The sequence below is a fragment of the Poecilia reticulata genome, linkage group LG22 (assembly GCF_000633615.1).
Source record: "Poecilia reticulata strain Guanapo linkage group LG22, Guppy_female_1.0+MT, whole genome shotgun sequence".
Classification (NCBI taxonomy): Eukaryota; Metazoa; Chordata; class Actinopteri; order Cyprinodontiformes; family Poeciliidae; genus Poecilia; species Poecilia reticulata.
The window spans coordinates 6,798,660-6,815,655 of NC_024352.1; the positions used below are offsets into that span (position 1 = coordinate 6,798,660).

Here is a 16,996-nt window from a genome sequence, read left to right on the forward strand (position 1 = left end):
TCACCAGCTCTGCACCTACTCCGCATTGAGTTTGTCTCCCTCTGTCGGCGAGAAGGGGAACCCGATGCATCGATGGATAGACAAATGGATGGCCAGACTGACAGCTGGATATGGAAACGGATGAACGAGTGCATAAACAGATTGAGGTGCTTGATTTCTGGAAGTACAAAACGTTATTCACAATCTCAATGTTTCTGCAAAAAACTGGGAAATATTTCAAATTCCTTGTTTTCCCAGATAGCGTCATACAGATTACCAAGTAAGTATTCGTTTCTGGGTATTTTTTTCCCCCTCCACTAAATCAATTACGAGACTGAAAGCAAACACACCAAACACAAAGACATCCTCACAGAAACAACTTCCAGATGGGTGCCCCGCATTCCCTCTGGTGCCGACCGACCGACCGTCCACCGTTTCTCAACATGTTACACCCAGCGCACAAACACAAACGGTCTTTCTTTTGAGGCCCCTCAACCATGAACGCAGGGCAAAGCAGAAATGATTGCATGGGCAGTTAGGTGGACTGAATGATAGGATACTAGATTTCCCACAGCAACATGAGGGAAAAACACCGACGGGTGGGGAAAGAGTGGAATACCCAACACCCACCACTGCTTTAAAAAAAGAAAAACGATTACAGGAAAGCAGCAGAGCATGAACTTTGTGAAATGGGATTTTATTAGGTCCAAATTACACACAGTGTGGTACAGACAGAGTGCGAAAGTAAAACCACACGCAGACAGAGTTTCAGCTCATCGGTGTTCCAGTTTTATTTCTTTAAATCATCGAGAGAAAATAAATTAAGACATTTTAAAAAACAAGGTTTCCAGTTAATGTCAGAGCTTGGAAATGTTCCCAATATCTCAGACCGAGATCAGTCTGGCACATGAAGGAGAGAAAGGAGACAGATAACATGATTATCAACGCAACAGAAGGCGGTCTATAAATATATTTTAGGGCAATGAGCCTTTACACCAACAAGCAGAGAAGATCTTCAAAAGTTCCTGAGACGGTGTCGATTTACCTCTGGGTTTATTTCCTAATCAAACCTCAACACGAATGTAGATCTACTTTAATTCCGAGCTTGAATGTAATGTAATTTATTAGTCTTCTGCCCAAAAAATGATTATAATCACAGCTACCCGCAAATAAAACAAATTATTCTTCAATAAACGTCTTCATAACAGATCACAAAAAAAAAGGTCACAGCTTCATTGACCGTCTTCAACGTACCGATAGCAGTAAACTGATGTTGATGCGCAATATTTTATTTGTTTTCACAGGAGGAAAGGCACGGACTCCATGAAGAGCAGGGCAGTTAGTCAGCCATCTTCACAAGAGGACCACGGAAAAAGGTTGATGTTCACACACACTCACACACACTCAGGTTTTCTGCTGTGCTTCTCACTTATCCTTGTCATGGCTGAAAGCTTGGACAGCTAGAACAAAAAGAAAAAATTGCAAGAGATTACAGTCCACTGTGTCACATGTTACAGCGTAAAGTATACACATAAAAACATACATGTAAATAAGTCAACATTTCATTAACATTTCCTTATTCAATAATAATAAAAAAAAAGTCACTGGTTCTTCCCCCACCCCCAAGAGTTTATTTTTCTTCTTTTTCATTATTATGGATTACATCTTATATGTAAAAAAACAAAGAAATTCAGTTTCAGAAAATCAGAACTTTACACAAGACCAATATAAAAGAAATGTATATATATAAAAATATAAAATGTCAGCCTACTGGAAAGTAGGTCAAGGTACTGTGCTACAGGGGCACCGCCAGGCGTTTTGGGCCCCATGACAAAAAAAGTTAAATTGGTCCCCATCCAGCCCCCCGTGCAGCCGCTGGTACAATTTGAGTGTCTGACCCATCAAAAGCGTCACAATTCCAAAACCTCTTTGGTCCAATAGTGATGCTAGAACAGTATTTACTGCTAGTGAATTTTACATGCAGTCAGCATGCTGTGTGCAAATAGGTTGCTTATTTTTTTTTTTTTTAATTAGGTTTGGCTTACTGAAAGGTCTCTCCCCAACAGCAACACTCACAGGCAAAGTGCAGAATATATATAAAGCAATCGAGACTTCTAAAAAAAGAAAAGCTATTTCTTGTATTTTGTTCATAAAACTTCAATAAAAATATGTTTTTCCCCCCCATATTTGTTAAAGCTGTCGCCACTTCATGACAGTGTGCTATGAAAAAGATAATCTGTTAAAAGATTGATTTCCTCCACTTCCGTCCAGGGCTACTGTTGCCATCTGCAGAAATGCACCATTCGTATCAAAAACAACCAATCAGAACCAGGAGGAGGGTCATAGTGCTGTCAATCAACTTCATTCACTCACTGCTAAATGTGCTAATGGCAGATTAGCACATTTAGCAGGAAAACTGTTTACCTGCTGTCATTGGTAGCTATGCTAACTAAACTGAGCATTCAAAACAGGATATGCTAGCTGCAGCATAGCACAGAGCAAGGGGAGAGCAGCCACATGAGATTGTGATTGACAGCGCTAAAACCCACCTCCTGCCTCTGATTGGTTGTTTCTAGATAGCCCTGGGAAAAGGCAGAGGAAATAAAATTTCTCACAGATTAAGTCTCGTACAATTCAGTCACAACATATTGAGAGTTAACAGTTTTAACAAATATGTAAAAAAATAAAATAAAATAAATATTAAAAGTTACATACTGCAGATTTAATTTCACTTAACCGTGGCAGCCAATATCTGCAATTTAAGTGCAAGCTAAGGTAAGACTGTCCGGACTGGCTCCAGTTCGGACAGGAGGCTGTTTTTTTATTATCATTTTATAAATATTGTTTGAATTTCTGTCAGTAATAAATATGTTGTTTTTGTTGTGGAATTGTAAATAGAGCAAAGAGACAAAGAAATCCCTACAGATTCCCTGGAATGATGCTAACTAGCTTGTCACTGAACAGTGTTCAAATTCTTCACAGGGGAAAGAAGAGGGTTTATGCTGGTATGGTGGTTAGAGCTGCTGCTGACTGACTCATCTGTTGTTAAGTGTGGTAAAAGTTACAACAAGTGAAATATATGGATGTTATTTTTTTCCTTCATGTATTAAATGCTGGTGAAATGGAGACAAACACTAGTCTGTAGCTAAGCTAACTATGCTTCATGGTTGATAATCTCAGTCTACCCACCTCTCGGAGAAAAACTGGGTTACAAATTGGCATGGTTTTTTTCCCTCTCTCCCTTTTTTGAAAACCTGACTATTATTTTTCTAGGCAGCATATTTACCACAATCGTTCTCATCTTCTACTAACTGCTGCTGAACACCGTCAAGCGTGCTACGCAGGATCGAGCCATGTCATGCAGATCCAGGGTAGAGTTCAGTGCAAACTTGAATGGATGTGTGTTTTTTGGTCTGGGAGGGGTAACATTTAATGTTTACAACTAAAAACAATATTAAAAAAGAAAACACAATAGGAATAATTTGTTACCGACAGGAAACCCATTTCTATGTATAAATAAAAGTATTTTACGAGCAACCCTCCCGACCCCACTATAGGGACAAGGTTGGAAAGAAAATGGATGGATGGATGGATGGATAAAAGTATTTTGTTGGGGGGGCCTTGGAATTGTCCCAACGTTTACCCCCTATATGATTCCCCTGCTGTTTAGTATATATATAATGTTAGGTCTGTTCCCTTTTGAATAATCTACTGCATTAATGCAGCGTGGCATGGAGGTGATCTGCCTCTGTGATGTTAAGGAAGCCCAACTCGGTGTAACAGCAACTTTCAGGTCGTCCACATTTCTGTCTCTGGTCTCTCCATTTTCCTCTCGACACGCCATAGATTCTCTTTGGGGTTCGGGTCAGGCAAGGCAAGTTTGCTGGCCAATCAAGCAGTGACACCATGGTCATTAAACCAGGTATGGGTCTTTATGGCTGATGGACCAGGTGCCAAGTTCTGCAGAAAAATGAAATCCGCATCATAAAAGTGGTCAGCAGGGCGAGGCATGAAGCTCTAAAAAGTTTCCACAAGATGGCTGCGTTGCTGTTGGACTTGATAAAGACACAGTGGACCACCACGGCTCCTCGAATCGTCACCGACTGTGGAAACTTTACAATGGACCTCGAGCAACTTGGATTTTGAGCCTCTCCACTGTTCCTCCAGAAACTGGTAGTTTGATTTCCAAATGAAATGTAAAATGCTCTTTAACTGGAAAAGAGGACGTTGGACCACTGAGAAACGGTCATGTCCCCTTTTCCTCCTTCAGACTTCATCAATCTCCCAAAAACTCTCAAACAGGCTTTTCTTCCGTCTTAAACTGTGGTTATCGTTTCTGCTTTAAATCGTTTTCCTTCCACTCAAGTTTCTATTAATAGGCTTGGATAGAGTACTCTGAACAGGAAGCTTCTTCCTGTGGTTTACTCTGCCATCAATGAATGTTCGCTGGAAAGGGGTCAAATGTCTTTTTATTGGTCTTAATATAATTTTCTGAGAAACTGAAATATGGGTTCTGTTTATAACAATCTTAACAGACAAACCCACTGTGTAAAGCTCTATATAACAACTATTAAAGAAAATCATCGTTGATGGCATTATAATTTATCGAGACGTGGTTACTCCATTAGTAACTCACCCTCCTTTGTCACGGTGTCCTTGAGGTCCTTGGCCTTGGAACCTAGATCACTGACTATGTTGTCCATGACGTTCTGGTGTTTCAGGAAGTAAGTCCGGATCACCCGCGTGTACAACATGTCGGAGCCGTTCCACGTCACCGGAGACATACACCAGATCAGGAACGTACACTGTGGAGACGGCAGAACAGATCTCAGATAAACCGTAGCCTTCCCTCCGTCTGCTTTTTGTATCCTCCCCCACAACAGATTTAGTTCCTAAAAGTGATTTTATACAAACTATCCACAAGAGGGCAGTGTTTGCAAACTTTGTACTTGGTGTCTTCTCCACCAACCTCAACAGAAGACTTTCAGACTTGTATATTCAGGAAGTTAGTGAACGTTTCTACTAAAGTTTTGAACTTTGTAGAAAGTCCTGAAGCTGTTCTCTCAGAGATGAAGGTAGATAAGAATCAATTATTTACTTATTTCAAGGAATTGATAAATTAGAACACGACCATATAAATCAGAATATTTTAATTATACAATCCCACACACCTCCAAATGATGTTTTCAAAGTTAGTTTCCATGGCGACATGGGATTAGCAGTCTTAGAAATTCCAGAACAAGAAAGAATTACCTTTAATCTGTGAAAATTAAAAGGAGTTCTGCAAAATAATCCTTTCAATGAGCTCAAGAGCTAAAAGTAAAGCGTTACTCTGTACTGTAAAAACGGAATATAACCCTGAATTTCTCACATAAAAAAAAAATGCTGCTGGAACATGTGTCCAAGGGTTTGCTTACCCTTAAGGTTTATTAAATTGCATTCTTTATCGTCTGTTCAGAATATAGCATCTCTCTGTTTATTGATTCCAGAAATTAGACCCCCCGCCCCCAACAATAAGGGCTCAAAAATGGCTAATGCTTCACACTTTCTAACAGAACAAAGGTTGTGACCTCAGAGCGCAGCTCACAAATCCACGTGTGCGTTTTATGTGAGAGACTCGACATGCATCGACTTACTTTCCCAGCATAGTAAAATGGGAACCAGGAGAGGAAGATGTCGGAGAAGGCCTCGACAATGCTGAAAACGCCATAAACAACCCAGTAGGTGAGCCACTGGGTGTCATCGTCCTTGTTGGTGCTCTCAATGGCCTTGATGCTGAGGAAACAGGAGGAAAATAGGGAGATGCTTCTAACCCGGTATGTGGTACTTTTTATACAAACCCACTAGATTTATATGGTGAAAAGCTTAGTGAAGTGTTGCAAATGAAAATATAAAGTTACACTTTCAGCTGTAAATCCAGCTGGTCTATTGTCAGGAAGTGCTATAGTTTTGTTGTAAGTTGAATGTATCCTTACATTTCTAGTCATTTGGTTGCTTCTAACACTTTGACCTTTGGGATTTTGAGTACTATCATGTGTCTCAGATGTGGGCGTCGACTGCAGCGAAACTCGACAAACAGGCTGAATACATTATTGGCATACAAAACATGAATTCATGAAAATGGAATTAAAAAGTCAACAAGTCATGCATTTCTTACAGTTCTTTCAGATATAAACACTGTGCACAGATGCAATGTGAGCCAAACAGGAAAGGTCTGTTTTACAACCAAACATTAAGACAAGGACAACATTTGGACGGGCTTTATTTATAAAGAGAAGAATCTGTAAAAGCTAGTCGTGCGCCGCTCTGACACGAACATGAAGCGGACGGTATACGTACGAGAAATATGCTGGGTAGATGAATCCAATCAGGTTGCAGAGCAGCGAGGCTCCGTATCCAAACAGGAGGTAGAGCACGATGAAACCGAAAGCAACTGCTAAAGAGAAAGATGAGAGCATAGGGCGGGGCATGAGGGGGGAGAGGATATCCAGTTATAATACAAAGACTGTGAAAAGTATCATCACGAGACAGGAGACCAACAGAAACCAGGACCGAACTAAGGCCAAAACACAAAACAAAAAAAGTCTATCGCTCTTTTCAAAACTCGCCAATGTCCGACTCTGCATACAAAATGTAAGCAATCCGTGTTTGACGAAAATTTCAAGGCAGTGGGCTTTTAAAAGTCATGTTTATTATTTTTAATCAGCAATTCAAATTCTAATCATTTTAGCAGAAAATGCTGTGTGCTTCTGGACTGCTTTATAGTTTCATGTCTCTATAATGCAGCATGCAAAATTAAACATCTGACTATGGGCTCATACCACAGTGACATATTCAAACATAAAACCTTGTGTCAAAATATAAACGTCGAGCTAAAACTGTCATTAAAAGTACAATTACATATTAAAACCTCCGAGACACTTCTCTACCATAACTGGCTGGTTTCTCCAATGGCGCCTCATCTTATGTTTGCGATTGTTATGATTTAAAACGATGCTTTTATTTTGATACTTCTAAATAAATCTAGAACTAAAACTGCCTGGTCTATTAAAAAAAAAGAAACAAAAAAAAAAAAAACACCACAAATCTCATGTTTATGGCTTCCGAGCCATAAACATGAGACACAGCCTCCTAGTTATGAATGGATCCGATCCGATTGGCTGCTCTTTACATCTCATTTGTTTGTTGCAGTTCATAAACAAATAGCTACACAAATGCCAGGATGAACATCTCTTTGTGATAAAGATGAAACCCAAAACGAAGGGTGGAAAGTCAGCTAACCAAACAAAGTCTGCAGGAACCAAACAGATTTGTTCAGTGAAACAAAAGCAGCTGGAGTTTTTGTTTATTATTTTTGTTGATGTTAATGAGAAAAAGCTGAAACATTTGCACAGCCATGTGGAATGAGTCAATTCAGTTGGACTTTACCTCAATTTATTCATACGGCATCGATTCACAGCAAATGCCATCTCCATCCGTCATATAAACATTTTTCTCGCAGAGACGTCAGGGGGCTGGTGTAATTTTTTTTAGCATGCTTCTCTTTTGCCTTTTTGTACTTTTGGTTCACTCACTGTTTTAGAAATGCAAAGTCTAACAAAAAGTAATTTGTGCCAGCTTTGAGGCATTTCATCAAATTGGGCAAAGGACTGAGTTTTACTCCGAGCCGTTTTTAGCAGATAACCGGGAAGGAATGCGTCTGCAGTCAAGCAAGGCAGCTCCATTTTATTGCTCTGACTTTTCTAACTTTGCCTGGAATGGAAAGTCCTGGACTTGGCAGTAATGGCAGCCTTGCAGAAATTATTGAGTTAAGCAAGTATGTTGAAAAACTACAGGGTCCTGCAGTTCTTTATGTGTATCTGAACAAAACAATTAAGTTATTAGTGGGACTTTGAGAAACACTCTTGCTCTAGAAGATAGACACTGATGTTTAAAATGGTGAACTGGACTGCTGTATTTTTCCTTCCAAGGTTAGTGGGTGTGGTTTACGGTGTGTCGATTTGCTTTCATTCAGGTGTGTGCAATAGTCCGGAAATTACGGTATCAAGGCATATTCTGAACAGTCTCGATTATGGATCTCAGAATTTGGATGTGGCTCAAATTTGTCGAGTGGTCAAAGCTTTACAAAAACTTGTAGATCAGATATTGGGCACATAAATTGGTACGTCTTTCATTAAACCTTAAATTTAGATCAAGATCTTAAACGAAGGAGAAATTTGGAGCTCAGCAGAACAACAACAAAAAAGGCCCAACCCCAAAATGACTGTTTGAAACAAGCTATAAAAACATGAAGTTGGAAAACAAAGGGTACCAACAGTCAAACATTTGGCTGCAGACTCAGTAGAGAAGACTCTCCGTACATTCACCTTCACACCTCTAATTACTAAAGTGAAGAAGCAATGCTTCACTGCTTTCTAATATATTTTTCTTCTGATTGGACATGATAAAGGGGAAAATACTATAGCAGGACAGAAGCTAAGAAGACATCCGTCTTTATCAGTGTCCATGTCATAAGTCCAAAGTGTTCCCAGTGTATCGAGTGAAAGATCTCACAGCTCAACAGGGAAGCCAATGAGGCATTTCTGCTAGCAGGACAAAACACAGTGCCACTCAGCTGTATTTTATCCTTTTCTAAACAAAGGTTAGTGACAAGCCGAGAGTACAATGATGATTGTTTTATAAACCAGTTAGGTGAGAGCTGTGGAAGAAACTCATGTGAATTTATATCTTTATCAGTAACAAATTCCTGGAATGCTGGAATGCTAGATCCACCAAGATAGAGTAAAAAGGCCATGAAGGACTGAATATAATCTGAAATAGATGAAAAGGTAAGGAATGTGAAATAAAAAAAAATCCATCAAGCCTGATGGAGCGTAGCACTGTGGGTCTAGCTTAGCATGCATGTCACAGAAGACTTCCTAAAAGGTATTTTACCGTTGTTCAGTCACAATATAAATCTGCCATTTAGCAACTAAACTGACAAAAAAAAATCCTCTTAAAATTGTGTTATATGATCACAAAACAATTGTACTATAACAGTTTCCTGAACTCTAGCAACAATCATCCAACGTCATTTTAAATATGCAGTGAAATCTTGCCCTAAATGCGGCGTTTAAATATTAATGCCATGTTTATCATAATGGTTTGCTTTATATAAGAGCAACAGTTTATCATCTCTCATCTGGCAGCAGTAATTGATGATCTCCAAGCCTTTACAGACATTTACTTAATGGAAATAGCATTTGTTGCCTGAGAGCAAAGTGTGAAAATGAAGTGCTACAAAATGCAGCTGGCAGCCTAATATCATCAGATCTAATCCAGGTCCATTTAAACTCTGTCAATCCTAAAAAAGGATGTTCACAACTTCAAAGTGACAGATTCCTGTAGCTCAAAACATTATTAAACATTTTAGTTCTGATGACACAGAAGTGCTTTAAATATGGCACAATTAGATGTTTAGAAACTCTTTAACTGTAAAGCTTGGTCTAGACATATTCAACACAAAAATGCAACAAATAGCTGGTTTTGAACAGCATATGACTTGGTTCTTTGTTATTAGGCAACAAAAAGCAGCTCCGATAACCAACAAAGTGATTCAGTTGGAGTGCGGTCTGATTCTCACTTCCTGTTTCTTTGTGGCTACATGTGCACACATGCCATGTGGTGAGCGCACCGATACAGATCTTAAGATGGCAAAAATACTTTTATGTGCCCAATCTAGCTTTCAAAAACAGATCATTGCCAACAGACGAGGTAATTAGGAAGCAATTTTATGTGCAGCCTCTTGAAAACTTTACTATCCTAAAAGGGGTGTTGCTCCAGCTTGTACAATTACAAAACTAAATTTGCCAACATGCTTTAGACCTGTAGGAAATAATGCAATTTCACCTCACATGCAACCTCTACAATTCAGATTAGCTAGGACTTCAAATCTGGCTATCTGAATTCATACCTGTGCACTTTTTTTTTTGTGAACTCCCACCTTATTTGATAATATTTGAATAAAAATGGTGGCTCTGAATGTAGGTCACGCTGGTTGGCACGTTTCCTGCAGCTGCAGACAAAGAACTCGACTATGGTGTCTGGTCGGCATAATATATTGACTTCTGCTGTGCATATTGATTCAATGGAGCTCTGTCAAAACACAACTCCCAGAAAGCTAATGGGTGGAGGAGCTTGTAGCTGAATGTCATCCCAGGATATCCCCTTCCATTTCTGCCCTGCAGTTGGTATTTTAGGACGGATAAAAATACCCCTGCGGCCAGCTGGTAGTGCATTAGGGACATTACCAGTAGTTTAAATGCAATATTTATATTGAAAGGTTTTAGAAGCATAATTATATGATTGAAAGATTGAACTTTGGAATAAAAAGGGGGGGGGGGGGCAATAAAGCAAGTTAGTCACTAGTGTCGGCCGCCTGTTGCAGCTGGAGAGGCGAATTATCAGCTGAATTAGATAACAGTGGCCTTTACTGGGCAGTGCTGTTCGAAAAGCAAACTCATTTACATGTTCTTGGTTCTGGTCGACGTTTGATGAAAGCTCAACATTTGCTCATAAAAGCGTCGGTAAAGCTCAGGCGTCAGTTTTCTTCAGTAGGAAAACGTACCCAAAGTGATATGTTCCCTCTTCACCCCAGTTTTTCGTTCCAGCACCGCCAACTGGTCCGTGACAAAGTTTTTCTCGTGGAGCAGCGACACAAAGCGATCCTTCAGCTGAGCCATTTTTGCCTTTCCTCGAGCCTGTGCACAACGCAGCAAACGAAACAAATGTCACCAGGACCGACACTTGACACTTTCTAAAGCAAGAAAAGAAAGTGTTTTTACTGACCTTCGATTGTTAACTTGCTCGGAAAGTGGCAGAAAAATGCCAACCGCCCGCTGGCTCCCCAGAGTGTTGCGAGGACGCAGAGGAGGCGGAGTTTGAAATCGCCCCGCTGACCAATCAGAACGCAGCTCCCAGTAACGTTCAGCGTATCAGTTGATGAAATCCAACGGTTTTTTTCTCCGAAGGTAGATAATTAACCCTGCGGGATGCCGTCGGCCCCATCACGCAGAGGTGATGAATTATTTAATAAAGCAAGCCGTCTAAGATAGATTAGAGATAAACTCATTGTCTAAGACACAGGGTTAGGGTTAGGGCAAAAACATGAATAAATTTAACAAAACTCAACATTTAGTAATAATGGTACCCTGGGCTCTCTGCCCAGGGCACCATTCTCTCAGGGGGTGGCAAACATTTCAATGTTTATATGAGAAGCTGTGTTTTTTTTATGTCTCTAACCTTATCAGTGTATGTAATGTAAATAACGAACTGTTCTGAACTGAGGAGCAGAAAATTAAATAGTGTTTATTTTTCATGCAGGAAAATAACATTTATTTTGTGTATTTGTATAATTTCTGGATTTTTTATTTATTTACTTTGTCCCATTGCTAGAGTTACACCCATCTTTTATTCTCTTCTTTAAAAGATGTTTGTGTTTTTAACTATTTTTTGTTAGCACAGGAGCTCATCTGGGATGTGATTTTTTTTTTCAATGGTGAAATGGTGATTTGCTCAATTTTTCACAGACTAAGTCTTGTATTAAATGGATTTGACATTTTCAAAAATGGCTGACAAGAGGTTTTCTTCTTGTCTAATACAGTTTTAGGTTATTTCCCCAAAGCTGGGCCATAACCACTGTATAGTGTGACAACACTGTTAAAGATTCTTCTTTTTCTTTTAGACTGACAACTGAATGACAGTTTCTAATACATTCAGCCATGATTAAAAAGCCAAACATTTCTCTGGAATAATAAATCAGTTATGATTCAGTGCATAAGCTGGAAGCATGGTATTTGGAAACATTTATGTCTTTTTTTTTTTTTTTACCAAATCCTGACACACTCACTTGTTGAACAATGAAACTATTTAATCTCATTTTATTACGTCTTTCAGTTTTATTGGCTCTTCGTCTCTAAATAGGGTTGCCACCCGTCCCGTAAAATACGGAATCGTCCCGTATTTGGCTGTTAAATGTTGCGTCCCGTAATGAACCGATAGGGGACGCGATTCATTCCGTATTTCTATAAAATGTCCGATAGACACGCCTATCACACACATATCAACATTAAGTGCAACAATAATGACCAAAATAAAACATTGGTGGCGGGAGCCAAAGGACCCCAGAACGTTACGGACCGACACTGTTGGCACGGTTGCCTAGAAACGGACACTAAGGTGCTATCAACCCGGGTCTTTGTAAAACGTCCTTGATCCGATTCTCCACCGACCTTAGAAGCAAAATCTCTCGTAAAGATACATACGTCAGTGGGAATAATGTTTGTGAGGATGAATAAAGACAATTTTAAAAAATGTGTCCATCGTGGCAGCGTGACAGGATGGATCAGGAGAGGAAATGTAGACGCGTTAGAGCCTAAAGAACCAGAAATCAGCAGCTCTTCATCCCTCAATCATCTCCTGAGGCTGATATGGTAGAACATTGTATTATTGATTAAGTTTTTTATTGTGCTTTTAGTCGGCCATATTGATTTGATTATTTGCTTATTAATAATATCAGTCAAAATAATACTAATGCTCATTTAAAGAACAAATTGTACAAATAGGCATTAATATTTCCTACTTTAAAAGGTTTGTTAATGCTTTCTGTATGCTTAATTTTGAAATGCTGATATATTTTATGAATTCAGTGTTCAGTGGTCATTTAATGTATTATTAATCCACCAGACACAGACATGCAGCCCAGGGGCGGTTCTAGATGGGGGTCAACGGGGCACCTAAGAAATTATACTCAATAAATGTCTTATGTTAATACTCAGTGATGGATTTTTTTTAACCTTCACAATTTTACTTTAACAATGAATTAAATATTCTAATGCTGCACTTTTAGCTGGTGTATAGGATCACACTTCCCATCTGCCAGGAATTTTCAACCTGGATCTCTGGAGACAGATGTGGCTCTTTGGCTCATTTAATATATCAAATGATGAAATATTGCTAGTTTTTTTTTTTGTTTCAAAAAACACTTACTAAAATACCAGAATGTTGAGATAACTTTTATACTTTTGGCTGTCTGAGGACACATTTTGAATATTCAATCAGGTGTTATAATCAGTTACTCAGTACTTGAGTAGTTTACCAAATACTTTTTACACTTGCTTAATTAAACGTGTTTAAGTTATGCTACTCTGATTGGAGTACAGTTTTGGGGTACTCTAACTGACCTCTATGCATGAACAATTGCTCTATGGATCACTTTTTAAAAACAAAAAACACCGCCATAAAATAATGTTTGTCACTGCAGCAGACGCCCCCCCCATGAGTAGGACAACGCGCCGAGGGGAACATCCCTTATTTTTATTTCTGAAAGGTGGCAACCCTATCTCTAAACCAAACTTATTGGGTTTGTGGTTAGCTAGCTAATTGCATGCTAGCTAGCACTTGGATCTGTATGCAAACAAGGGTCAAAATGTACTTTTTGCTACACTTTGAAAAGGTTTTACAGAGACGTTGTGATTTGCCTGCATTAAAACATTCAGACTCTTATTAAGAAAATACATTGGGATTGAGAGGTGGGTTTAGGGTTCATACGTTTTTCTGACATAATTTGGAAATTGCCAATACAAACAAAGTGTTGATGGTGATCCGTCAGCAGGTGGCAGTGTATCACAATTTATAAAAAATAAACTCACCTTTGGAAGTGCAGCCGTCCATCTCTTGTGCAGTCGGCCTCTCTGAGTCAGTGGTGAGGGGGAAGCAGAGTACACCCTGGGCAGATAGCCAGTCCAGGGTGTCCAGGGAGGACTGGGTGTACACGTTTTGGACAAACCAAAACGAGACAAAGTAGAACTTCAATTGTTGTGCAACTATTAAACCGCGAATTTTGCTCACTAGCGTAAAAACTAAAGGAGGACATCCTGCCACCGGTTTGACCTTTATCTCAGCTACACTTGGGTTTTGCAGCAGGTACCAGTGAACTAAGGGAACCAGCAAGATCACTGCCAGGAGTGGGAAAAAAATTCCTTAACTTATTGGCAACTTTCAAGACATGTTTGATGGTAGTTGCTGCTAAGAGCGGAACAACACATTTGCTTTAGGTAGACTTACTTTTTTTTTTTTTTTTTACATAGGCCTAGGTGAGTTTGAATTAGCTTTTCTGTTTTCCTTTCTAAAAAACAAACAAACAAACAAACAAACAAACAAAAAAACTTACAATTCATTTAAAACCAGAATTTTGTATTTACTGGCGTTATCTTTGTCGGATATCATAATTTGTTTGATGATTTGAAACATTTAAGTGTTTCAAAGAATTAAAAACAGAAGAAACATTTTAGGTAAATGCTATTTTTTAGTTTTTATAAATTGTAGGATTATTTACAAGTTATGATGACAACACAGCATTTTAAAGCCATTATTGTTCCAAGTTAAAATTTCCTTGGACAGAAAAATCACCTGAGTAATTTTAATATTTGATCAATTTCAAATCAAATATTCCCTGGACGCCCCTCATCATCTCTTTTAACTCTTCATACTCAGTTTCTTGGTTGCTGACAGAAACCAGTTGTCCGATTCAATGAGACCCGTAACATCTTTTTTTCTTTTTAGCTCTAATCGAGTCATTTATATCAAATTTATCCTAAAGATAAATCACTTTTTCTTTTAAAAACATGAAAACAATTGCTTTCTTCCATATATTACATTTAAAATGTTTTTTTAAACAAAATAAACTTTTTTTGGATACTTTATTGGCTTTTCAAGAAAGATCAATTAGCTCAAATGTGCTAAATTTAAACAGTTTTACAGGACTTTAATTCAGAAATTCTGATTTCTGAATTAAAGAAATATTCGTTTATTGATAAACGAATATCAATAAAACAGTGTTTCAGGTAGACTGCCAGCAGAGAGCATCGCAGCTCAGGTTTTGGAAACTTGCTCTGTTGTAAGGGAATTGCATAAGAAGCAGAGTTGCGTGTTTCCAGATGAACTGGCTCGGTCCTCAGGGAGTTGAAATATTTTCTTTACTAACTATGACTGTCTCAGTTTCATATGGACAGGTGCTGAAAAACCAGTTTGCATGAATTTAATGCATCACTGCTTGACTGAGTTCTGCCTTCTGATAGAGTCTTATCTTGTATAGAGGTTATCTGAAGATGAAACTTTAAGAGTTTAAAGCTACATGCTAGCTTTAAATGTAGTCAATGCGCCAGAGACTGATCAGCAGCACTCTGAGAGCTTCATCATCAATAATAGAGATGAAATGAACTCGGCAACAATGGTATAGTGTTCACAGAGCTGTTAAGAGCTGTACAAAATAGTAGAGTGATGGTAACGGGACCAGAGGTGAAAAATCAATTAAAACCAACGTTGATTTTAACATATTTCTTTGTGGTTTGTGTTATTTAATAAAGTACTATATATTGCATAAAAATCTGTCACAAGAGTCCTGAGAGCAGAGAGATGATTTCCATAGAGTGGAGGCTTTGCATGGTCAGCTGATCCTCCAGTGAACTGAGAAGGTTTATAGTCCTGTGAGTTCAACACTGCAGGACTCAGATCTGTCAGTCAAGCCAGCAGAAGCAACAAGCACCATGACCCTCATCACCATCCTCATCTGGACGCTGACCTGCTGCTGCTTTACAGGTTCATTCACTCAGCAACATTTCTAACATGATGTTCTTTATTTTCTCTCCTTTCTTTCTGCTGACAAATGAAGGATTTATTTTTGTCTGCAGGATGCAGAGCTCAGATCACTGTGACTCAACCTGCAGTGGAGACGGTTCCACCAGGATCCACTGTCACTATCAGGTGTACAACAAATCCTGCAGTTTATAGATGGCCTGATGGTGACGAGGGCATGTTCTGGTATCAGCAGAAACCAGGACAGCCTCCAACGAATCTAATTTATTATGTAAAAAAGCTTCAATCAGGAACTCCAGCTCGACTTCACTTTGACCATCAGAGGAGTTGAAACTGAAGATGCAGCAGTTTATTACTGTAAGAGTCGCCATGAAGTAAATAGTGGCACTGTGTTCACACAGTGATTAGTAGCCGTACAAAAACCTCCCTCAGTCAAACTCCAGTCACTCTGAGCTGTTAGAGCAGAAACTGAACAGACTCTGATCCAGACCACTGAACACAGAGATGAAACCTCAGCAAGGCCTGAAGCTCTGCAGTAACTCTTTACCATTAACTACAATTGATATTTTCTGTTTGATATGAAATGTTTCTTGCAATCAAATAAAAAATGTCCTTTATTAACACACATTAATATTTAGTGGCAGAATTGTATGTAACACAATTCTGCATATTTTTCATTGCTTGCAATATGACTGACTAGTTCAGACGTGCGCAAAGCTCTTTAGAATCGACCGTTCAAGTACTTTACCAATCGACAATTTTAGCGATTATATTTTGGAGAAAATGTCTGATCATTTCCTCAGAGGAGGACATGGCGATTCTCAACAACCTGAGAGCAACGAATGTCCTCCAAGAAAACACTATGAAAGAAATCAAAATCCTGCAAAAGAAGGAAAGTTGTGCCCAGGCTGAGTTCGAGAAAGTTAAAGGTTTGTACTTAGAGCTAAACAGTCGGTATGAAACCGATGTCACTGCGCTAAAACGACAAGCCGAAAAATACCAGCAGGAGATAAGTTGTGTAAAAGAGGAGTTGGAAAAAGCAAGAGAGGATCTACTGCTGCAAGACACTCTGAGAGCTCAGAAAGAGGATAAAAACCACACCACCATTTTCAAAGAGAAGGAGGAAGATTCAAAGAGCAAAGTCGACATGGTTAAAGATTCAAGACAAGAGGTTTCTTCAGAGAAGGTCCTCTTAGGAGAATCTTTACCAGGTTGTTCCATGGATCCGGAACCCGAAGAGACCGAGACCGCAGGAAAAATCGTCCTGGAGGATTTGGACAATAAAGATACTGAAACCACAGATGGTAAAAAGAAAAAAATCTAAATTTTCAATTTGGAAAAAAAAATGTAACACTCTGAGGTTCAAGAAGAAGTCCAAAAAAGA

The 16,996-nt window shown here is 39.0% G+C and overlaps 1 protein-coding gene across 2 annotated transcripts; it reads right to left on the minus strand.

Annotated features, from left to right (window-relative positions):
• Positions 1-1,247: 1,247 nt before the first annotated feature.
• LOC103458439 (receptor expression-enhancing protein 5) lies at positions 1,248-10,918 on the minus strand. 2 transcript variants are annotated; one of them, XM_008399254.1, is made up of 6 exons: positions 10,807-10,918; positions 10,586-10,718; positions 6,319-6,412; positions 5,616-5,754; positions 4,616-4,784; positions 1,248-1,439 (listed from the first exon to the last, which is right to left on the minus strand). In XM_008399254.1, exons 2-6 carry the CDS (start codon positions 10,698-10,700, stop codon positions 1,405-1,407), a joined length of 552 nt encoding a protein of 183 aa, XP_008397476.1. In that variant the 5' UTR covers positions 10,701-10,718; positions 10,807-10,918; the 3' UTR covers positions 1,248-1,404. The 2 variants fall into 2 exon arrangements, with proteins under 2 accessions (XP_008397476.1, XP_008397475.1); XM_008399253.1 differs by having other exon boundaries at positions 6,319-6,415.
• Between the last annotated feature and the right edge of the window lie 6,078 nt (positions 10,919-16,996).